Source organism: Ctenopharyngodon idella, chromosome 23, assembly GCF_019924925.1.
Source record: "Ctenopharyngodon idella isolate HZGC_01 chromosome 23, HZGC01, whole genome shotgun sequence".
NCBI lineage: Eukaryota > Metazoa > Chordata > Actinopteri > Cypriniformes > Xenocyprididae > Ctenopharyngodon > Ctenopharyngodon idella.
The window spans coordinates 21,161,900-21,187,092 of record NC_067242.1 but is presented as its reverse complement, the minus strand read 5'-3'; the positions used below and the strand labels follow the sequence as shown (position 1 = coordinate 21,187,092).

General features: G+C 37.2%; 1 protein-coding gene across 1 annotated transcript in view; it reads right to left on the bottom strand.

The window, feature by feature from the left end:
* Positions 1-150: 150 nt before the first annotated feature.
* dlgap1b (discs, large (Drosophila) homolog-associated protein 1b) overlaps positions 151-25,193 on the bottom strand; it is a 143,132-nt gene continuing 118,089 nt past the window's right edge. Inside the window, 6 exon segments of the mRNA XM_051882491.1 lie at positions 151-1,592; positions 3,614-3,766; positions 3,952-4,043; positions 7,268-7,683; positions 14,193-14,275; positions 15,169-15,551. Of these exon segments, the coding sequence (XP_051738451.1) occupies positions 1,380-1,592; positions 3,614-3,766; positions 3,952-4,043; positions 7,268-7,683; positions 14,193-14,275; positions 15,169-15,551 (1,340 nt within the window). The 3' untranslated portion in view covers positions 151-1,379.

The window sequence follows — 25,193 nt, the reverse complement described above, 5'->3', positions numbered from 1 at the left end:
TCACTTCGCTTCAAAAGGCCTTCATTAACCCCCCGGAGCCATGTGGAGTACGTTTATGATGGATGGATGCACTTTTTTTGAGCTTCATACTCACTGGTCCCGTTCACTGCCATTATAAAGCTCGAATGCGTCAGGATATTTATTAATATAACTCAGACTGTGTTCATCAGAAAGAAGAAAGTCATATACACATATACATGGCTTGAGGGTGAGTAAAGCTTGGGGTAATTTTCATTTTAAAGTGAACTAATCCCTTAAGTAGTCACAATTAGACAAAATAAATTATCTTGTGATATATTGGGTGATATATTGTTAGACTCTGAGATATAAAAACACAATTGCAAGAAATTCTGAAAAAAAAAACGTCACTGCAATTGTGAGAGACTTCGGGTCACTTCATTGCTGTCAGTGTGAACGGGGCTTAATGCTGAATGAAATCCCTGACTGCCCGTATGTAATGTTTCATAACGTGACACATTGCTAATTTATGAATGGCTAATGAATCAGAGTCATGAAGAGTGGTTTGTTCTGACAGTGCTTCTGTCAATGGCGTGAACGCGTTGAGTGGTGACAGATAAAAGTGTCACATTTGTCAGATACGATGGACATCTATGTCAGTCAAAAACAGGAGAGTGGCACTGCTGAGGAGAGATAGAGAGTGGACAAAAAAGGAGATAGGATGGTTTGAGAGGGTGGGAGAGGATGACCGTGTGGGAGGTTGAAAAATATGAGAAGAAAGAAGAGAAGAGGTGGTTTTTCCATGCTTTCCCCTGATACTGAGAACAGATCAACCTCGCCCTGTCTCCAAGGTACAGGGTGACACGTGAGAGAGTGTGGTACATGTACAGAAAGCCTGTTACCCACATGTATACATACATACACAGCAATCAAAGCTACATTGGCCGGTATAATGTTTAGAAGTGATCGGTATGTTGCCCTTTTAGAAGTTATGTCCTCTTTGAGAACACAAGACATATGGCTCTTACACAGTAACCGCAAAAACTACAGATGAAATAATACAGTAGTGTGCAATATTTGGGTAGTAATATTAACAGACATAATAATATGTGGTGTTTTAGTCATGAATGTATATAGGTTATTTTAAGAATTAAATATAGAGTGTCTAATAGTAATATTAAAGTCTTTGGAATTTAAAACAATGGAGCTACAAATGGCAGGACAGAGGAAGAGAGTAAAATTAAGTTGTAAAATACAGTAGAAGCCCACAGTGAAGAAACTCTCTTTTACACAAGAAAAGAGGAGTGATTATGTTACAGCTACCCTGCCTTTGTCATTCAGTGCTATTGTGTTATGGTTGAAGATGAGTGTGTGTGTGTCTATTTAGGCTTCTAAGCACCCGGTTTTCAGTGTGACAGTGTTTATAATCGTGTTTGGGCCTCTGGGATGTATATTTCGATGCTGTCGGCGCATTCTGTGGCAGAGCTCTGGCGCTGAGAGGCGGCGGCACGTTTAGCCGCTAACAGCCGCTTACGAGCCTCCATCCGCTGGGATCCCTCCAGAGACCGGTCTCTCACTAGCAGCACGGGACCCTTCCCAGGTTTCCTGGGTACTGGAGGGGGCACGCGCTTCTCCTGGACAGCAACGACAAACCGGTTAGTGTCACTCCGCGACGTAACACAACACAGCTAATGCATGCAAACGTGGGGTCATCTGTTGGGTCATCTACAATATTTAGTTGTGTTTGAGTGCCAGGCATCAGCCAAATACATTTAGTGAGCGCTCAGGGGTGGCGGGGCCATTACGGAGGCCATTTTTGTCAACTAGGAGTTTAACCCATTTTGGCATGAGGTAAACGGGACCCCCGGACGTGAACCACATGCAGCGTGCAAATGGGAGCATCACCTCAAAACCCGATCACTGTCAAACACAGAACACATAAAATAATAAGAAAGTGAGCAAAACAAATCAAATAATAGCATAACTCATGCAACATTCATAAATGAAATAAGATAAACATTCAAATAAAATACTAAACAAAATAATAAAGCAACAGCCTTAAAGGGATTCTTCACCCAAAAATGAAAATTCTGTCATCATTTACTCCCCCTTAAGTTGTTCCAAACCTGTATAAATTTCTTTGTTCTGCTGTACACAAATAAAGATATTTGGAAGAATGTTTGTAACCAAGCAGATCTTGCCCCCCATTGACTACTATAGTATGGAAAAAAAAATACTATGGTAGTCAATGGGGGGCGAGATCTGCTTGGTTGCAAACATTCTTCCAAATATCTTCCTTCGTGTACAGCAGAACAAAGAAATTTATACAGGTTTGGAACAACTTGAGGGGGAGTAAATGATAACAGAATTTTCATTTTTTGGGTGAACTATCCCATTAAGTACTCACCATCATGCCGTTCCAGACATTCATTCATCTTCGGAACACAAATTAAGATATTTTTGATGAAATCCGAGAGTTTTTTTTTATCCCCCATAAAAAGCAACCCAGACAGCAACATATTGTTGGCCCAGATCCGGCCCACATATGGCCCGCATGGAATCCAGACGTACCAGATGTGGGACAGACCTTTGCCAACACTATGTTGCTGTCTGGGAACATAATTACCACATTCAAGGTACAGAAAAGTAGTAAAGACATTGTTAAAATAGATTATAGTGGTTCAACCTTAATTTTATGATGCAACAAGAATACTTTTTGTGAGCACATTGCTTCATAACATTAAGGTTGAACCACTTTAGTCACATTAACTATTTTAACGATGTCTTTACTACTTTTCTGGACCTTGAATGTGGTAATTACATTGCTTTCTATGGAAGAAAAAATTTCTTGGATTTCATCAACAATATCTTAATTTGTGTTCCGAAGATGAACGAAGTTCTTACGGATGTGGAACGACATGAGGGTGAGTAATAATGACAGAAATTTCATTTTTGTGTGAACTAACCCTTTAAAGTCAGAGTACACACCATATTTAACTGGAGGCAAACACATACAAAGTGTCTGTTCAATACATTGTGCTGAAATTTTGAATAAAATGCTTGTTGTTCTTTTCTTTGCAATTCCATTAAATAGGAAATGGGTCTGTCAAGCTTCAAAAAGGACACAAAAGCACCATAAAAGCATCGTTAAGTAGTCAATGCGACTTGACATCTGCCCTAGCACTCCTTGGTTTGTTTGTAAGAATTTATGAGAGTAGTTAAGTCTGATTCACAAACAAATTTGTGGTGTTTTTCTGCTCTTTTTTTAAGCTTTAAAGCCTCAGGCTTCATCATGAACAGTAACCTGTTTGATCCTTCAAAACTTTCCTTTTGCATGGCACAAAAACAACAAAAGTCCCACAAGTTTGGAACAAGCAAATTAAATACAGAATTTTCATTTTAGATGAATGACATATTGAACAGACTGCACTTCCAGCCCTCACTGGGTCATTTTTTGCTTGCATCAAATTAAATACTGCATCTACTCTGACATATAATCGAACAGTTACGATAAACCAACTATTCAGCATCTAAAGAAATCTAACTCTCACGGCACTGTATTTATACAGCGTCGCAAATTTCTGTGTCAACTGTGGTATTCTTAGCCATTTTTAGAGTGTGTAATTCATCTGGATTTGTGATGTAAAATTTGTACTTTTCTCTCAGGAGGCTCCAGCGCTCTCCAGTTGTTAGCTTTCAGCTGGTGTAGCTCGTCAAACTTCAGACTGATGTTCTCAATTGACAGCTGTAGCATATCCCAGAATCCTGCCAGATCTTGAGACACGGGCCGCGGGTGGGCGTTGGGATTCTGACAGCCAGAGAACAGATTATACACAAAACATCTGTTAATTTGGAAAAAAATGACAATATCTAACTGGGTGATACTGATTTAGCTTATATTAATGCTATTCAGGCTAACACAACCAATCAGGGGCGGAGTCACCAAGTGTCGCTCTGCTCTTATTGGCTGATGGATGTGCGCTTCATACATACCAAGTTTTCTTCACAGAGCTCCCGGAACTGCTGAAATTTCTGCGACATCAGCAATTGAGCGCTCCCCACCGCGCTACGAATCTTGCCGAGGACTAAACACACAAAAAAAGAGAATCAGCTGTGGGAAACAAGTTAAGTAAAACAAAAGTAGCATTAAAAAGTTGATTAGCACAGTATGAGAAACTCTAATAACACAGCAGTGAATGTGTGCGTTTGTGTTGCAAAGGCTTAGACAGTCAGTTAATGTTTAAATGCTGTCTCTTTGAAGCGAGAAGGGGGTCATAAATATCTAAGGCTTGGGAACTTGAATGCAGGAACCAGAGGAGCAGGGGGAGTGTTTACCATGCACACCAAACAAACACCCGCCAAAGCCAGTGAGCCAAGAAATTCACGCACACACATACAGAACAAGAGTGTGTGATGTAAAAAGATAGATTGAGAGTGAAAGAGAGTAAATAGCATATCAGATTACCAAACAAGGGTGAATTCTCCTAAAGGAAACTAATGTTTGCCATGTGGGGGTCATATAAAGGCTTCCGCCTTGGCCTGAGGAGTGACTGCAGCGTGTCTCTGTGGATTGGAGCCGTGAGGCAGTTTAAACAGTGATCTGACGAAATGAACTCGCTCTGTTTAACATATGCAGCAGCAAGAGACCATATGGCAAACAATGTGCTGTCATAGGACATGGAGATTAGCATATTTTATGTATTCAGGGAAAGAGGGAAGGGTTAGAGAAGAGAGAGTGGAAGGAGACAGATATAGAAACAGTGAGAGGAAGAAGAAAATATACAGAGAAAGAGGGAGCAAAAAGAAACGAGGGAGACGGGTGGCTCCCTGCTGGTAGAAATGTCTGGTATGTGCGAGGGAGACAGACAGGAGATAGATGAACAAGCAGGCTTTGTGACTGACACGAAGACGGTCACTGCGCCGTGTGTGTGGGTGTGTGTGCTTGAGCGGGGAAAAGGCGGGAAGTGGGAGAAAAAGAAACAGGCTGGCCGGAGGTAACCAGACTGTGAAATGACCTTGCGCACTGGTAGTTTTGTTAAAGTGGCTGATTATTCTTCAAATGACTTGGACACAGACTGTACAAATGTCACTCTAAATATAGTTTTGCATTCAAATGACTACTTAACTTTAAAACTAAAATAGCAGATTCGGAAATTCAATAATTTTAGCTACAATAACCATTTTGCTACAATTACTTTGCTATATGGTTTAAACTAATTCAAAACCTAGTGAGTTGCCTGACTAGAAAGAATTTGGGGGCATCAAAGATGCATTTAGAACATTCAAATCTCTCAAAAAAGGTGCTGTTGGGCTGAAAATTCCAGAAATGTACTGCTGTTGAATCAAATATATTGTAAATGAGCCTATAGTGACCAAAAATGCTGTTGAATCAAACATTCTAAATGAGTCCATGATCCCAAAAATGCTGTTGAATCAAATCTATAATACCTAAAATGCCATTGAATCAGTCATTCTAAATCAGTCCAAAAATGCAGTTGAAAAGAACTTTATAAAATGAGTCTATAGTGCCTAAAAATGCTGTTAATGGGTTATACACCGGGTTATCTCCCTATACACAGCAATGTCATTCCAAATTTCTAGGCCCAGAAAGGTAGTAAAGATATTGTTAAAGCTGCAGTCCGTAAGTTTTGCCTCTTTGTTGCCATCTCTGTTTGAAACCTGCAATTGCAGTTATTTGCAGAATTATCATCTTTACGGGGGTTGTGCATTGGCACGGCTCCTCAGCGCGGATGAATCTAATGTTTGCTGTCAGTCACAGAAGTCTTTTGCTTTTGATTAGAAGGCTCTTGGTACCATCACAGAGAGGCACAAAATCGCTCTCCAGAACATTTTTGTTCACTGTTCCTTGCTGGTGGAATGATCTTTCATCCGGAATGCAGAATACCTGGCAATATTCAAAAGACAGCTGAAAACTCATCATAAAAAAAATCCCTCCCTATTCTAGCTTATGCTACTCTAAGCAATGTCTGAAACTTGTATTGTAAGCACTTTTTGTGTCTATTTGCCTCTTCACAATGACTCTCTTGTTGTTTTCCTCACTTGTAAGTCACTTTGGATAAAAGCATCTGCAAAATGAATAAATGTAAATGTAAATGTGACTACGGGCGAATCTCCAGTTGTCACTAATGATTGTCATTTGGACCTTTCTGGATTACAATCCGCCATCAAAATTATAAATTTAATGATTCCAGCTGCTATGAGAAAAGGCTATAAATGATGCGCCACCTGCAGCATCCTCCACATGCCATATAGCCTACTAGCTGGGACTCCTTCTTTATGTAAACAGATGTGATGTAATGACGCAAAGACGAACGGCTGCATGCTCGAATTTCCCACGGAAACCTACCAGTACCACCCAAATTACAAAACATTATTACAAGCTTACCATTGCGAATCTGGCTAAGGTAAGGACATAGTTTTGTACTTGTACTTGTTTTTGTACTTATGTATTTGCTCAAAAATTGATTTTGGATAATTTTTAACCAAAAAAAAAGTTACGGACTGCAGCTTTAAAATAGTACAGTGGTTCAACCTCAATGTTGCGACGAGAATACTTTTTTTTCTTCTCTTCCCTGTCATTCTCCTATGCTGTTTATGTTGAATAGACTGTAGGCTTCCGGGTTCAACGTCAGAATGGCGGCTCATTATTGGCTGACGCTGTACACATGAGCACCACGACGCATGCATGTGATGCTGACGCAGGATAATTGCCAATAACCGATCTTACATAGAACCCGGAAGCGCTGCACTGTGTTTACTACATCAACAGCGTAGGAGACTGACAGGGAAGAGAAGAAATTGTTGAATGAAGTTGTTATTTTTTTTGTTTTGTTTTTGCGCACAAAAAGTATTCTTGTTGCTTCATAACATTAAAGTTGAACCACTGTAGTCACATGGACTATTTTAACAATGTCTTTACCACCTTTCTGGGCCTTGAAATTTGGAATGACATTGCTGTGTATAGAGAGGTCAGAAACCTCTCAGATTTCATCAAAAATATCTTAATTTGTGTTCCGAAGATGAACGAAGGTCTCACAGGTGTGGAAGGACATGAGGGTGAGTAATTAATGACAGAAATTTCAGTTTTGGGTGAACTAACACTTTAAATCAAACATTCTAAATGAGTACATAAAGCCCAAAAAATGCTGTCAAACTGAAAGTTTCAAATGAGTCTATAAGGATTAAAAATGATCCCAAATCGAAACTTCCACAAGATCCATAATGCATCAAAATGTTGTCTAGCTGGTCAGCCTACTACTTTTTTTTTTTTAGAGTCATTGTTACTCACTGTCTTCCGGTAGCTCGTTCTCTCGCTCATCCTGCTCCATCTGTTGGCACCAGCCCTCCATCCTCTCCACCTCTGCATGCAGCAGCTTCAGAAACCAGCGTCCGTCCTGCGGACACACAGAGCCTGACACTCCACTTGCGTATTCCTCCTCCATAACTCCATCCATCCAGGGGACCGGCGGGGGCAGAATGGAGGGGTCGAAGCCCACGTCGGTGAAGTCATCCTGGGCACAGGCATGGTAGTGGTTCCCAGAGCCCTGGATGCTGACAGTGGAAGTGGCTGCATCCTTGGACGGCTGGCGGACAATGGGTCCCTGGTGGGTCTGTGTGAACTGGTCATCACCGAGACCCTCCAGAAGGTCAAGATCAGCTTGAACGGCAGTGGTGACGCTGTTAGAGCGTGTGACTCTGCGGTAGCTGGAAAAAAAAGATGAATAGTGTTGTATAGTTTCAAATCAACTTTGCTAAATGTGCATCTAACGCTCAGAAATAATGTTGACTCAAATTTTTCAATTGCGCCGTTGACAATAAGAAAGACTATACAAAAAATGTGCATCATAGTAATAATTAAACTATTTTAATTAAAGCATACTGTTGACAAAAATATGATGAGAAAAATTAACACTTTATTAATAAAGCTTTCAAGGACAGTACGATTTTTTAATTTTTTTGAAAGAAGTCTCTTCTGCTCATGAAGGCTCAAAAATACAGTAAAACAGCAATAGTGTGAAATATTATTACAATTTATAGTGACCGTTTTCTAATTTAATATATTTGAAAATATATTTTATTCCTGTGATGGAAAAACCATCATCCTAATATGCTGTTTTGTTGCTCAAGACACATTTCTTATTATTATTATCAATGCTGAAAACAGTTGTGCTGCTTAATATTTTTGTGGAAATTAATATATATATATATATATATACACCTTGAACATTTTATTCAGTTTATTCACTATAGTTTAAAAAATGGTAATAAAATATGACAAGATCTCAGAGTTAAACTGTGTCAGAAAAAATTAATCTTAATTATGTCAGATAACACTTAACCAAAACATGGTCAGGTCAAAGTGTCTGAATAATTTTTTGTCCCAAATTTTTATCAGTTTTACTGGTAGTCCACTGTATGAAGAGAAGAATTTTTGGGTATAATATGTCACAGTTTATTTTATTTTGCTAACCTTACTTACATAAATGAAAACTATAGTGTCCTGCACCCAATTGTAAAAAAATGTCTGAATAATAATAATAATAATAATAATATATATATATATATATATATATATACACACAGTATATTCAGTATTTTTTATGAAAATAAAGTTCAAAAGAACAGCAAAACAACATGTTGTAACATTATAAATGCTGAATAAAAGTATTAATTTCTTTCAAAAACAACTTACTGACCCAACCTTTTAAACGATATGTTGTATTTTTGTTGTATATTGCTAAAACATTTTTCAAAATGTTATTTCAAAAAGTTAACTAAAACCAAACTAAATGGTACACTTTGGTTAAAATGCTATAAATGCTATTTTCATTGACGAAAATCATGTCTTTTTAGTCAAATATAATATTTTAAAATGGATGAATATGACATGACAAAACACTGGCTAAAGTTATAGAACATTTTAATCATAATACAAAAAATATGATTAAATTGTTCCCTGTTCCGAAAAGTCAAATAAAATGTAAAAAACAAAACAAAAAAACAATAAAATTGAAAACATGTTTTATACTGTAGCCAAAAGTGCTATTGAAATGAAAGTTATAAACATGTCAGCAACTCTCAAAATCCTGTGAAATGAAATGTTCCCAATGCCCCTATCATGTTCAAAATTCTGTAGAAACAAATGCTCAAAATGCACTTATGATGTTCAAATAAATAAATTTTCAGTTGAAACTTTCTTCTAGGTAACTGACTATGATATTGTATACAAGTGAAACAAACACAACACAGACACACACACATCTCCTCTCCTTTAGGAATAGAGAAGGATAACATATCAAAGCGATCTGGCTTAGATCTGCTACTCTGTGTTTGCCTGGTGTGTGTGTGTGTGTACTGGAGAGGTAGGACACCTGCTCTATTCAGGTGCACTGAAGCACACTGACATCTCTCACCATACCCTGAGTGTGTGTCGCCTGTGTGTGCCCGTGCATCTGAGCGCTTTAATATTGGGTTATTGAAAGGCACAAAAAAAACAAAACAAAAAAAAAACAGCACATACAAGCCATAAATTGCTAGGTTTTCTTTTTCGTGGACCTAACAATCTGTGTTTTTATCCGTCCATCTAGTAATCTGTGTCTGTTCTCCTCCACTACATTACTGAGTTCTGATTTCTTTTTTAACCATTTGTTTTCCATTAAAGACCATTTTAGATTGTTTGGGGGGGGTGGGGGGTGGTGTGTGTCAGAAAGGCCTGTTTCATATCAGCTAACTACTTCCTGTAGAGAGGAAGAGAGACAAATGAAGGGTGCAAGAGAGAGAGAGAGAAAAGAGTATTCATTTCTTGTTCCGCTCACATGGTAGTAATCATTGCCTTCTGTAAATCATATCATAAGAAAACGTTAGAGAATGTCTCTCTCTCTCTCTCTCTCTCTCTCTCTCTCTCTCTCTTTCTGTGTGTGTGTGTGTGTGTGTGTATGTGTGGTTTTCATGTTCACAGTTAAATGTAACTATGCCAGACAGTTTCACAGCAGATTCTTTTCACATCAGAGCCTGAAATACATAGTGTCCCCAAAAATATATGGACAGTTAAGCCACACTCAAAAAAGAATTTCACTGTATTAGATGACAGAATATCAAAATAAATGCCAAACATTTGAAAGAAATATATATTCTTCTTATTATATATTATTAATATATATTATTCTATATATATATATATATATATATATATAATTCTTAAGCTATTGTTCATGTTCATATGATGATCTAAACTTGAGAGGAGAACAGACTTACATACATCCATACATTGATATCAGTTTACTGGTGTACCACGACTTTTGTAACAGCCAGCTAATCAGGTTGAATCTGGATATTCCATTTATGTATGAGACGGATTGTGCACAGAGTGGGCGTGACGTTTGAGGCTGAAACTAACCTATGGTGCACTCAGTGTTTTACATATTAACCAAAGCTATCAATAGACATGGGAACACCCACACACATTCATTTTTCAAGATGCTTCTAGCAAGGGTGGGCCGCATGTTAAAGCCACTAGGACCACCACAGCACCAAAGGGTGTGACAGGGAAGACACCAGGGTCAGAAAGTGACTTTTTTTTTAAAAGACAAAATTTCTATCTATCTATCTATCTATCTATCTATCTATCTATCACTGTCCATTATCAAACATGTCTGACTACCTGTTGTACAGGACCTCCCTAGAGCTAAAGAAGCCAGACGTGAGTGGTTTGGGACACAACCACAAAGGAAAACAGCTCATTCCTTCATTTCCTTCATTCCTACTGCACTGAGGAGGAAAAGAGTGTATGACACGCTAAAGGAGTCTCTGCATACAGTTCAAGGGCTCTGACTTCAGCAGGAAACAAGAGCAGACCTGTGCTAGGAGAGCGGTGTGTGTGTGCCGGTGTTTTACAGCTGTATTCCCTCTCAGTTACAAAGGCATGCTTCAGCAAAGTCCAAATACCGGCGACCTGTGCGGGTGTGTGGGTTATGTGTGTCCCTCTCTCACTGTCTAGGAATCTGCTGCCCTCGACTCCTCAACGCTGGCAGTTACCAGCCACAACCTCCTATACATGTGTACAAACACACACACACACACTAGTTCAGTTCCAAAACCTGAAGCGACCTCACTGCCTACACTGTCAGTTCCCTAAGGCAGCATGTTAAACACAATCAAGAAACAATCTACAGTGTTGGCCACAAGTGATGTTCAGAGTTGTTTGTTTTTAATGATTTTATATGTTAGATTAAATCATTAAAATATGAGGAATATATATATATATATATATATATATATATATATATATATATAATTTTATTTTTTTTAATTATGAGGGAAGAACAAAACACTAAACTTGGTCAAGTTATTTATCTGACAAAATTATTATGGTTAAGATGTCAAATTCCCTTAGGCCGGACATCACTTTAGGCTACTACTGTACTGAGAGTTTGATGTTAGCATGTTGCTAAACTAACAACACAATACTCCAAGATAGTAAAACAGTCCAATATTAAAGGTGCAATGTGTAAATTTAGGAGGATCTATTGACAGAAATGCAATATAACATATATAACTATGTTTTCAGTGGTGTATAATGATCTTACATAACCGTTATGTTTTTATTACCTTAGAATGAGCCATTTCTATCTACATACACCGCGGGTCCCCTTACATGTTAAGTTGCCATTTTGCGCCAGAATGTTTCTACAGCAGCCCTAAACGGACAAACTGCTCTACAGAGTGCGTTTGATTGACTAGCTACTCAGTGTTGTCTCAGGCGACGACATATTTGTCCTGTGTTGGCCACCGTAGCTTCTCTATATTGCAATTCGCAACCTCACCGCCAGATGCCGCTAAAATTTACACACTGCACCTTTAAATTTCAAATTGAAATACTTATCAATATTGAATAAAAATAACTATAACTATAAAAACCAAAATTTCAATGTTAGCATGTTGTTAAGCTAACAATGCAATACTCTAAAAATAGAAATATATAAATGTTGGGTAAAATAGTCCATTATAAACAAAATTAATTTTTATACATAACAGAACTGAATGAAATAGATGTTTCAACATTAACACATTGCTAAGCTAACAACACAACACTCTAATAAGCATAAAAACAGCATATATAAATATTGGGTCAAATTGTCTATTTGAAAAAAAATATTTTTAAAACACTGCTTCGGAGCTTTACGAATCGAATCAGTGATTCGGATCTCCTATCAAATGGCTAAACTGCTGAAATCACGTGACTTTGGCGCTCCGAGTCACTGATTCGATTCGTAAAGCTCCGAAGCAGTGTTTTAAAATCGGCCCATCACTATGTTGTTGAAAAGTCATTATTTTGTTTTTTTGGCGCACAAAAAGCATTCTCATTGCTTTATAATATTAACATAGAACCACTGAACTCACATGAACTGTTTTAAATATGTTTTTAGTACCTTTATGGATCTTGAGAGAGGAAGTGTCATTGCTGGCTATGCAGGCCTCGCTGAGCCATCGGATTTAATCAAAATATCTTAATTTGTGTTCCAAAGATGAATGAAGGCCTTACGGGTGTAGAACGACATGAGGGTGAGTAATATTTTTTCATTGACATAAGATATGTAATATTTTTTCATTGACATTATTTTCATTTTTGGGTGAACTAACCCTTTAAGCTAAATATATTTGTAAACAATGTTTCATTGTTAACATATTGCTAAATTAATGACAAAGTACTTGAATGATCATAAAAATACATAGCATACATAAATATTGAGTAAAACAATACTTTTTCTTATACCTTTCGGTACTGAATGAAATATATTTACAAACAATGCTTCGATGTTAACATGCTGCTAAACTAACAACACAATAATCTAAACATAAATACAATGCATACACAAATATTGGGTAAAATAGTCTATTTTAAATTGCACTAAATTTATACTTTTATAAATATAATTTTATGCTTTTATACTTATACACAGTAATTAAATTATATTTGAAATTGTATACATTTATAAATATATATAAATATAAAAAATGGATATACATATAAAAATGTATTAATATATAATTTAATAATAATTTATATATTATTTACCAATATTTTATGTTAGTATGTGAATAATCTAACAGTGCAGTACTCTAATTAGCATGAAAGTGTATAACATATACATGCATGTTTTAATTGGCAATTTTTTAAGTAAAATAATAATAAAAAAATAATATTTGTACTTTTCAGTAATAAATGTAACACATTCATAAAACTTTCTCATTCGCCATTTTTATTTATTTTTTCAATAATTAATGCATTATGGGATCCCGTTGGCTATGAAGGATTTATGCGATGCGAGGCTAAAATCAGGTGTCTCTGATGGTACCAGTGTTGCGACTGCAAGTATGTCTGTCATGCCTTAAAACGCTGCCTCCACAGACAGTTCGCTATAATGAAACAGAGCAACTGCCTCTGAACATAACTGACCTTCTGTAAAACTACTGTTTATACACAGCATGTCTGTGTGTGTGTAACATTTGTTCTGGCATTTGATCTGTACTCTTGGGCAGCAATTTGGCTACAAGATGAGGATTCTACAATGCTTCGGCTGAACCTATAGCTAAACTTTAAGGGAAAACACACAGAGACTGAACATGTAGTGACCCTACCACTCTCTCTTTCACTCTACCTCCTCCTGGCGTTATGTCCTCCCTCTCACAGGGTGCTAAAACAGTGACATCTTAGGGAGTGTGAGTCAGAGAAAGCGAGAGAGAGAGGTGAGACAGGGGATCGATACTTGACCATGTCTATGACCCAGCAGCCTGCCTGCTTCATAATGGGCACAGCAACAGATGGCCGTGCACATACACACAGACACACCCGCATACACACAGAGCAGCTGTCTCTCTGCCTCCCACTCTTTTACCCTTTCAGGAGGCCCCAGTGTCCAAACCTCCATGATAGGGACAGCTGTGTGTGTGAAATAGAGACAGAGAATGGGAGGGTCTTTGTCACAGGAGCATGTGCTTGAAATGACAACTCTCTCTTTCGCTTTCTTTTCTCTCTCCAATTACAGCTTCCATTTTTCTGACACTTTCAAAGTCATTATCCTCACATCTGTAATGTTTTGAATGACTTTGTCTTATTTACATGAGCACATGATTGGAGTTAAAGGCTAGAGAAGTAATGGAATATGTTACTCGGGTGTGTGTGAGAGAGAGTGAGTGGGTGTAGATAAACTTACCAACTCTCCTCCTCTACTTGAATGCCGACAGACTGAAACTTGCAGTGCACTTGTGATTGGCTGGTTTCCTCAGGACCGTCCACCTACACACACACACACACACATTCAATAGGAGTCTGGGTGTAAATTCTGAGTTGTTGTTAAACTTACTGCTGTAGATTTGTAGTTGTTTGTACTTGAGGCCTTTCTAATTTGTCTTTTCTGAATATTTTAGTATTAAATTATGTAGGTGTAAAGCAAGAAGTGATTAAAAATGTGCAAATTGTACACTATATATTGATGCACACTCAATAATCGGATAATGTACTGCAGATAAAGGCTGTGTCTCAAAACCTAGTACACTGCCTACCTAGACAGCATATTTGGGCATCATAGCATGTAAAATACTCAATTAGAGAAGGTCTGTCTCCCAAAACCTAGTATGCAACCTGCCTAGGCAGCATATTCATGCATCTTATACTCAAAAAGTGAAGAATCTATTGCTGATAATGGATGTGCTCAAAAAAATAAGTATGCTGCCTATCTAGACAGCATTCATAGGGCATCACAGTGTATACTACATAGATGGCTACTCAATAATCAGAGAATATTCTGCTGATAATTAATGGCTGTGTCTCAAAACTTGACAGCATTTTTGGGAATAGTGTACACTGTCTTAGAGCATACTAAATAATCCAAGTATTTACTGTAAATAATGTCTGGCTGAATTTAAAATAGCATACTGGCATACTAGCCTTACTATTGTTGCCATATCTTTATATGGCAGAAATAGTAAGAGTAGCATACTATTCTGAAGTTTTTCAATATTTTTTCACATACATAAGAAGTTGAGTGTGTTGTTTACTTCATTTCTTGTAAACTCACACTGCTGTGGTTCACATTTAATTCTCTGTTTCGTGTTTTCTTTGTTAGTTTGGTTTTGCTTATATAATCTGTAATCCTATAGGCAACGCAGATGTGAGTGTGTGTGGCCAACCTGTATCCCTATGGACAGGCACTTCCTGAGGGCGTCTTTCTTAGCGTCCTGTGAGATGTGTGTTACGCTAGTGGCTGCTGTGGTGATGGTAATGGTGCTGTTGGTCACATGTTGGCTGGCTGGACCGTGGACTTGAGCGTTCGCTGCCTCAATGGCTGCCGTCAGGGCCTTCATGCTATCGATACTCTCTGTGGAGTTGCTGAGGCCCGACTGGACCGCTGCTAAGGCCCGGTTTGCAGGGCCAGCACCGGTGAGCTCATTGTAGGCATCCTGCGCCGATTCTGTGCTGCTCTGGGCTGTTATAGAGATGTATGGTCTGGTGGGTGTTGACCTGGGTGGGACCGGGGGTGGAGTTTTCTTGTAAGTGGTTATACATGATGATACTGTGGAGTAGGAGGAAGTGATAGGTTACTAAGTGCACAACTAAGTAGCACATTCTTCAATTGACAATTTAGGGGCAAAATTGATTTAATAGTCAAAATATAAAAAGACAATAATTGCAGGTTCATAATGTGAAAATGGATAAAAAGATGTGCAGGATCAAGTTAAAGGATTAGTTCATTTCAGAATTAAAATTTCCTGATAATTTACTCACCCCCATGTCATCCAAGACGTTTGTGTCTTTCTTTCTTCAGTCGAAAAGAAATTAAGGATTTTTCTCCATATAGTGGACTTCACCAGGGTACAATGGGTTGAAGGTCCAAATTGCAGTTTCATTGCAGCTTCAAAGCGCTCTACACGATCCCAGATGAGGAATAAGAGTCTTATCTACCAAAACAAGGGTCATTTTCTGAAAAAATATAAAAATGTATATACTTTTTAACCACAAATGCTCATCTTGCACTAGCTCTGTGATGTGCCACGCATTACGTAATCACGTCGGAAAGGTCACACGTGAGGTAGTCTGAAATACCACAGTGGGGCGAAAAACTAATTTTCTCATCCAACTTCAAAATCATCTGATATCGTTGTGTTATCTTTTTTTTTGTTGTAAAGGGCGTTTGACTTAGCACATTCGCTTTGTAGACACTGGATCGGTACTTTTGCCTACGTCACACGTGACCTTTCCAACATGATTACGTAATGCATGGAGCATTGCAGAGCAGTGCAAGATGAGCATTTGTGGTTGAAAAGTATACAACTTAAAAAAACAAAAAAGAAAATTACCAATCATTTCGCTAGACAAGACCCTTATTCCTCGGCTATTCCTCATGTAGAACCCTTTGAAGCTGCATTGAAACTGCAATTTGGACCTTCAACCTGTTGTACCCCAGTGAAGTCCACTATATGGAGAAAAAAACTTAATTTCTTTTCAACTGAAGAAAGAAAGACATAAACCTCTTGAATGACATGGGGTGAGTACATTATCAGGAAATTTGAATTCTGAAGTGAACTGGAACTATTTGAAGTACTATAGAGAACAATACAATAAAATACAACACAGCAGAGATGAGTAGAATACAGAAGAACTGATTAGAACAGAGTCAAGTTCAGTGGAGTTGAGGGGATTAGAATAAAGTTGCATACAGCAAAATAGAGTAGAACAACATTGAAAAGAAAATAATAAAATACAGTAGAATATAACACTCTAATAAAGTTGAGAAGATTAGAACTAAACAGAATAGAGTTGAGAAAAGTTAAGTAGGAAATAGAATAGACTGGCATATAATAGTATAGAGTTAAAGTAGAACAGAATTCAATGACGTAGAACATATAGCTGAGTAAAATAGAACACAGTAGAATAACTGTAGAGTTGAGCAGAATCACATGAAATACAGTAGAACAGATTAGAACAAAGTTTAGTAAAGTACATTACAGTACATTGGAGTTGAGCTGGGGAGAACAGAGTAGAATTAAGTTGTGTAGAGCAAAAAAGAGTAGAACAATGTTGAGTAAAAGAGAATAAACTACAGTAAAATATAACAGAGTCAAACAAAGTTGAGAAGATTAGAATAAAGTAAACAGAATGGAGTTGAGAAAAGTTAAATAGGAAATAGAATAGACTGGCATATAATAGTATAGAGTTAAAGTAGAACAGAATTCAATGACGTAGAACAAAACTGAGTAAAATAGAACAGTAGCATAACTGTAGAGTTGAGCAGAATCACATGAAATACAGTAGAACAGATTAGAACAAAGTTTAGTAAAGTACATTATAGAGTACAATGGAGTCAAGCTGAGGAGAACAGAGTAGAATAAAGTTGTGTAGAGCAAAAAAGAGTAGAACAAGGTTGAGTAAAATAGAATAAAGTACAGTGGAGTACAGTAAAATATAACAGAGTAGAACATAATAAAGTTAAGAAGAGCAGACTAAAGTAAACTAAAATATAATAAAATGGGTTGAGTAGCGATGAATAGAGTAGAGAATAAAGTACAATAACAAAGTTTTATAGAGTAGAATAGACTGGCGTATAATAGTATAAGGAGTAGAACGTCATTTAATAAAGTAGAGAAGAGTAAAAATAAGTAGAATACAGTAGAATTAGAGAATTAGAGTTGAGTGGGAATAGAGTAGAGTATAATACAATAGAGTTAGACACAACAGAATAGAGGAAACTAGAACATAATAGAATAGAGTTCAGTATAATAGAAGTTTAGTATAAAACAAATTGAGCACATTAGAATATATTGGAATAGAATTGAGTAGAATAAAGCAGAAAAAAGTATAAGAATGCTAGGTAAGCATATTTATGTCAGAGTATAGTAGTGTGCAGTAAGGTAGAGTATGTTTAAAGTACAGCACTGTGAAATGTTTCAGAGTAAAACTACAAAAGAGTTTGGCATTACTGTCCCAAAATCATCCATCTATTTCTGCTCTCTCTGTTCTTCCTGCCTGTGTTGCTTAGAATAGCACAGCTGCTGGAGAAGACTAAACACTGCGTATGTGTGTATGTGTGTGTGTATGTGTGTGTGTGTGCTCAGAGACTAAACAGTGGCAGTCCATTTTCTTACAGCTCCCTCATTTCCTGCTTTTGGCAGGAGCAGGTTAGCGCAGGCCCAGACACACACACACATACACATTACTCCTGAACACATGAAGGGAACGGATTAGATCGGAAGATCTCTCTTTTGCTTTATGACATCTGAGTGTACGAGAGTGTGTGTGCGCCAAAGCATGTCTGCTTTAGATTATAGCACTGTAAGAAGATCATGCTCTGTCTTTTAACAGCTCTCTCACACACAGAAGGGATGTGGAACAGGTTTGTGACTGCTCCATGTGTATGTAAACTGGGTCACAGTGCATGCGGAAAGTAGGCCAGGCTTTCTCTTTAAACTATTACAGCAACCGAGCCGGGCACTGTGTGTGCTTGTTCTCACCTGTGTGTATGAGGCTGTGTCATGTGTCAAGCGTGTATGTGTGTGTTCTCTGACCCACCCAGTCCTGTGGTTTATTTCTAAAGCCTTTCCTCTCTCTCATGCTCTCTCTTTCTGTGACAAAGGCAAACCACTTGTCAAATAGCCCAAAACATCCACCCACCTGCAGGCCTTTAAAATACAGTCAGATGTGAGTTTCCAAGTTAAAAACAGTCTGGATTTTTTTTTTTTTTTCTTATCTTATCACACCATACCGAATAAGCCTTGTGAATCTCATTACCAAATATAAATATTCTTCCTGTCTTTGTTTAAATATAAATATAAAACTAAAAAATATAAATGTAAACTATATGTAAAAACATAAATGTACACTACTGTTCAAAAGTTTGGGGTTGTAAGATTTTAAAATGTTTTTATAAGAAATCTCACCAAGGCTGCATTTATTTGATCCATAATACAGTAAAAACAATAATATTGTGAAATATTATTATAATTTAAAATAACTGTTTTCTATTTTAACATATTTTAAAATGCAATTAATTCTTGTGATGGCAAAGCTGAATTTTCAACAGCCATTATTCCAGTCTTCAGTGTCACATGATCCTTCAGAACAAAATAATGTGCTAAATTAAGTGTCGAAAAAGCGTCGGCCAATAATGAGCCGGCGTTCTGACGTAGAAGATGGAAGCCTGCACTGTCTATACAACGTAAACAGTGTAGGAGAATGAAAGAGTAGAGAAGAATTTGTTAAATAAAGTTATGTTTGTTTAGTTTTTGCGCACAAAAAGTATTTTTGTCGCTTCATAACATTAAGTTTGAACCACTGTAGTCACGTTGACTATTTTAATGATGTCTTTACTACCTTTCTGGACCTTGAATGTGGTAATTATGCTGCTTTCTATGGGGGATAAAAAAACCTCTCGGATTTCATCAAAAATATCTTAAAGGGTTAGTTCACTCAAAAATGAAAATTCTGTCATTTATTACTCACGCTCATGCTGTTCCAGACCCGTAAGACCTTCGTTAATCTTCAGAACGCAAATTGAGATATTTTTGTTTAAATCTGATGGCTCCGTGAGGCCTACATAGGGAGCAATGACATTTACTCTCTCAAGATCCATAAAGGTACTAAAAACATGTTTAAATCAGTTCATGTGAGTACAGTGGTTCAATATTAATATTATAAAGCGACAAGAATATTTTTGGTGCGCCAAAAAAAACAAAATAACGAATTATTTAGTGATGGCCGATTTCAAAACACTGCTTCAGGAAGCTTCGGAGCATAATGAATCAGCGTGTTGAGTCCGCAGTTCGGAGCGCCAAAGTCACGTGATTTCAGCAGTTTGGCGGTTTGACACGCGATCCGAATCATGATTCGACACGCTGATAAACAAATCGAATGAATAAATGAATGACTCAATGACTTATACATTTACCGCCACCTACTGGCAGTTTTAGTTTCTTACTTAGAGTATTATTTTATTAATTATTTCATATTCCATATTAATAAAAAAACCCATTAAAGGTAGCCTATAGGTTCATATAAAGTTTAATGGAAAAATTCTGTCATCATTTACTCAACCTCACAGAAGTTGTATCCTAAAAGTTTATGTGTAACAAATTCTATGCTGAATCAAATATAATATTTCTTTCTAAAGCTACTTTTTGTAATGTCTATTTGATGCTTTTCTCATTTAACACAATAATGACTTTACATTGTCTTTTGGGGTAATTTCTCATTTGATGTGCGATTAATTTGCAATTAATTACATTAATTAATTGCCACATCATGAATTAAACATTTGAATTGTTTGACAGCCCTAAATTAAATACAAAAAAATCAACGTGTGCTAACAGAAACACACACACACACACACACACACACACACACACACACACACACACACACACACAGATCCCCCATCTGCGCAAAAGCATGCCAGGAAGGTCAACGGGTTGTCTGGACTCCACAAAGTGAAGAGGAAGTCAGTTGCCAGAGAGCTGTCAAAGTCTTTTTAGAGGCCAAAACGTCTCAAAAATAGTGTTTTTATAACATGGGCAACCACAGTATGATATATTCTCCAACACCAGATGTGTAGGACACATCCCAAACGACTTTATTTTCACCTACACGTGCACACACTCACACAAAAAAAGGCAGGGAATAAAAACAAGTCATGCCATGTTAGCGGCATTACTGACTACCTCACAGTTTCCACGGATACACTTTGATGTTTGGATCATGGAAGCGTCACGCCTCCAAAACCACACACACACATGCTCTCAAGGCCATCGTGTTTATCCAACAGTTGGGAAGTGGAGTGTGATAGAGAATTCCTGAACTCCAGCAGGCAGGAACGGAGAAAGAAAAACTCCCTAAAAAGTTTTCGTCCAACTTTCTCTCAACAAAACGGTCTTAACATCTGCCGCTTGTCTAACACAATCCGTTTGCTACTGCAAACAAATGCAGCAACTAATTCTGGGGATTGGAGTTAAACTCTCTGAAAGTTTAGATCAAATCTGAGAGCGAGTGATGTGAAACTAAACTGCAAGCATGCATGCTAGTTTTGTAGCAATTCAGCCTGTTGGTTGAACATTAATTGGCTGCGTTCTTGGCCGATAAAGTATTTCTCATTTCAAAAGAGTGAAAGAATGAGCGAGAGGTTAAAGAGGAGGAGGAGAGGGACTCTGTGAATGACAAAACCCCTTTTGGCCCCCGGCCCACAAACTCCTCTTTGTGAGGCACTTCAAACGAGCGGCCGACAGAGGAGTGTGAATGGTGAATCTCCTGGCTAAAAAACACACTACCCCCCGCCCGGGCCGGAGCTGTATCAAAGACGGCCCCTGCTCAACCCTCTTCACTGCCCCCCTCTATCAGCCATTCATCCCTTCTTTTTGGCCCCTGCCTGAAGAAACTCCCCTTTCAGCCTCATGCTTCATTAGGAGGGGAGATTGAACGCACCTCTGGGCATTCTGACGGCTGGACGCGGATGAGGTTGATGGGAGTGTGTGTTAGAAGCGACAAAAACGATAAAACTTATTCAAGCAGGTTAGTTGGGCTCCCTCTAGCAGATGCCAAGGGAATTATCCCAAAAACACAAAGCGCTATAAAGCCAGAGGAGGGGCCGTAATGTGTTTTTGTGCGTGTGTGTGTGTAAGCAGGCCAGGGTGCAGAATGACAGTTCGGCCCAGCTGCCGTGTGTTTAGAAAGGGGCTGGTTACCGTTCGTCTTTCTCTCCATCCCTTGCTCTCTTTTTCCAAAGCCAGCTGGAGTCCTTTGTGATAGTGTAGCCGTGGAAACAGGGAGGAACATGAAATCCGTGGCCTTTCTATAAAACAGCATGTGTGTGTGTGAGTGTGTAAAAAAGATAAAAACAGACCACGAGACCAGCCAGTGTTGAACTAAAAAAAGCAAAAGAAAATGCAGATTGTCGCAGCGCTAAATGCTAACTGTAAACTGTGCGAGTGGATGTGTTTACTAACAGTGTGCCTGACCTACTTTTGCTTGTACTAAGTTCATACACATGGCCAGTTTCCCCGCAGCTGTCAATCAGTGACAAACACACCCATGCACGCTTACAAACAAACACACACGCATGCGCTAACACTCGGCCGACAGGTTACAAATTAAGTGTCATAATCACATTTCAAAGCAGGAATAAATCACAGACCAGACAGGTTATGGCTGTTCATTTAGGTAAGTACGAGATTATATATATGTGTAAAATAAAATAAAATAAAATATAAAATAAAATAAATGCAAAACAAACAAAATAAAAAAATATTTTTGAACGCAGAAAAATGAATATAAAATTGTTTCTGAATACAAAAATATTTATAATTTGATTTAGTTATTAATAAACAAATTATTAATAACATAAAAAACAAAACTAAATTACTATTTTGAATCAATAAAAGAATAAAAATTCTTTCTGAATGTATAAATACACACATAAAATACAAAAAATGTAAATGCAAAGGTACTGAGTTTTGAAACTTTAACTTCATTGTTCAGAGTAAGTGGGAGTAGGTATCTGCAGGGGTGCAAGATCTTAACTTAGGTGATGAATATCTTTCTCTCTAGTCTGTATAGACAGACATGCCCTGGAGGAGGACAAGAGAGGCAGGGATGAATGAGGGGAGAGAGAGACACACACAGCAAAAGAGGATGAGATTAGTCTTAGCGGCCCATTTGCTTTAGTTCCTGTCAGAGCATTCCTGACACCAGTCAAAGAGAGATCACACACACACACAAACACCAAAACAATTCTGAATGAACTAGGATATAGAAAGACAATAAAACCACGAGACATGCAAGATTCAACTTGACAGAAGTCTAAAATTATAATTTAATACATACACACACACAAACTCCTCCCTACACACAAATGATCTCCCTTTAAAGCTCAGTTCTGACTTTACACTTCCTGTGTTCAATTGAGACAGTCTACATACCTGTCTGATTACACATCTGTCTGTGATAGGTCACCAAGTGTGAGTGTTTGTGTATTTGTATAAGGATAGATGCATCCTGCATTGCTCTCTTCCAGGAATGAAACCCAACTGACAGGAAGACAGGAAGATACACACTCATATGTACCAAGCTATCTAATTAAAAACATATATATATATATATATATATATATATATATATGAATATATAATTTATATAAAAAATATTATTTTATTAAGTGATATATTTATTAATTATATTTGTAATAAATGTTAAATATTATTTGAATATTTATATGAATAACAGGAGTAAAATCTATATACTCTATATAAATATAAAATATATTTATTTTTAAATACTTCCAAATACCTACTAAATACTATATTTATATATATTTGATCTTTATTTAAAAATAAATATATTATTTTATTAAATTATACATTTAGTAATTATGTTTAACAAAAATGTCAAATATTATATAAATCAATATATATATATATATATATATATATATATATATATATATAATCTAACTATTTAAAAATTATATATTAAATGATAATTTATTATTAATTAATTGTATAATTAGTAAACCAAAGACACACACACACACATATAATTATAAAAAATAATATTATTTTATTAAGTGATATATTTAGTAATTATATTTACAATAAATGTTAAATATCATTTGAATATTATATTAGTAATTTTATTTAAAAAAATGTCAAATATATAAATGAATATATATATATATATATTACATGATGTTAATTTATTATTAATTAATTATATAATTATATTTAAAATAAATATTTGAAATGTATTTTGAATATACTTAATTATTAAAAAAATTAACTAATTAATATTTTTAAAAAATAGATTAGATAGATAGAAAAAAACTATAAAAGTAGCTATGTAAAGTATGAACTTAGCGTGTGTTTGTATTTATTTGAAGGTCTTTAGGTCGAGATCTTGTACATCTCAAGAGGTCAGAGGCCTGACACTCATACATTTACATCTAAATACAAAGGAATGTGGTCAAAAGTTCACACCCCGACTTATATATGCAGCATACTCAACACACAACTCATGAGATGAGCCATGAATGAATCGAAATAAATGTACTGTCATCTGAGCAGCAGTACTGATTTCAAACTAACCAACTTTCCAGCTGATTAACCACACTAATAATTACCCGTAACTCACCTATCTCTCTTTCCTTCTCTCTTTTCCCCCTCTCCCCATCTCTCCCTCTGCGGTTTGTTCTCTTTATGCTTTGTGTCTCCAGGTTTGACCTCTGACCCCTGGTATCCTGTGAGAGGGGGTTGGGGAAAGAACCCGCTTGTGTGTGGCGGAGAAATGTGTGTGTAGTTTTTGTGGAGAATGTGTTAGTGCTGGTTTTGGGTTATTCTGAGAGTGAAGTGGTCTTTAGGAGACTTAAGAGACCCCCGACACTCACACAGGGGGTTGGGGGTGAGTGGGCAAGAATGCAAGGAACAAACGAGGAGCCCAGCAGGAGTGCAGGAATGCAATGCATTGTGTTACAAAGACTTCCTAAACTACTAAAGTAGAACCTCACACACACACACACACCTCTTCCCATAAACTCATATAGAGTCAATCTAAATGGCATGTTGTAATTTTTGGCTTTTTATAAATGCATGTTTTGAGACTTCAGTGCCAAAGTGATGTATGCCATTAAAGGACCCTCCCAAAACATTTAGGGGCAAAAAACACACACGCACAGACACAGAGGACCCTTTCTGAAAGAGTAGAGATGGTCTGTAATTAAGGTTTGCCCCACCCTCGCAGTGAAAACCTAAACCATCCAACATACTCTCTCTCACACACACACACAACATGGAGGAGAGGAGAGGAGAGGAGAGGAGAAGAGTTTCCTGTGGCAGTCAGTGTGACAGGATCCTGTCAACGACCGCACTTCCTTTCTGTGTGGCCCGAATCAAAGCATAGCGATTCTCAAAGAGAGGCCGTTAAGTTGTAATTACGTAAAGTGCACGGTCATCAAACAGTCAAGATAACTCAGAATCACTCTCTAAAAACAGACTCCGATACCACTAGTTTCTGAACAAAAAAGTCTTCTAATAGTCAGTAGTCTAAAAAGCATTTCAAATCAGGTAATGAACAGATTATTGACATTGTAACAATGACCACATTCCACTAGATTTGCAAGTGAAGAGACTTAAAGGGATAGTTCTCTCAAAAATGAAAATTCTGTCATCATTTACTCACCCTC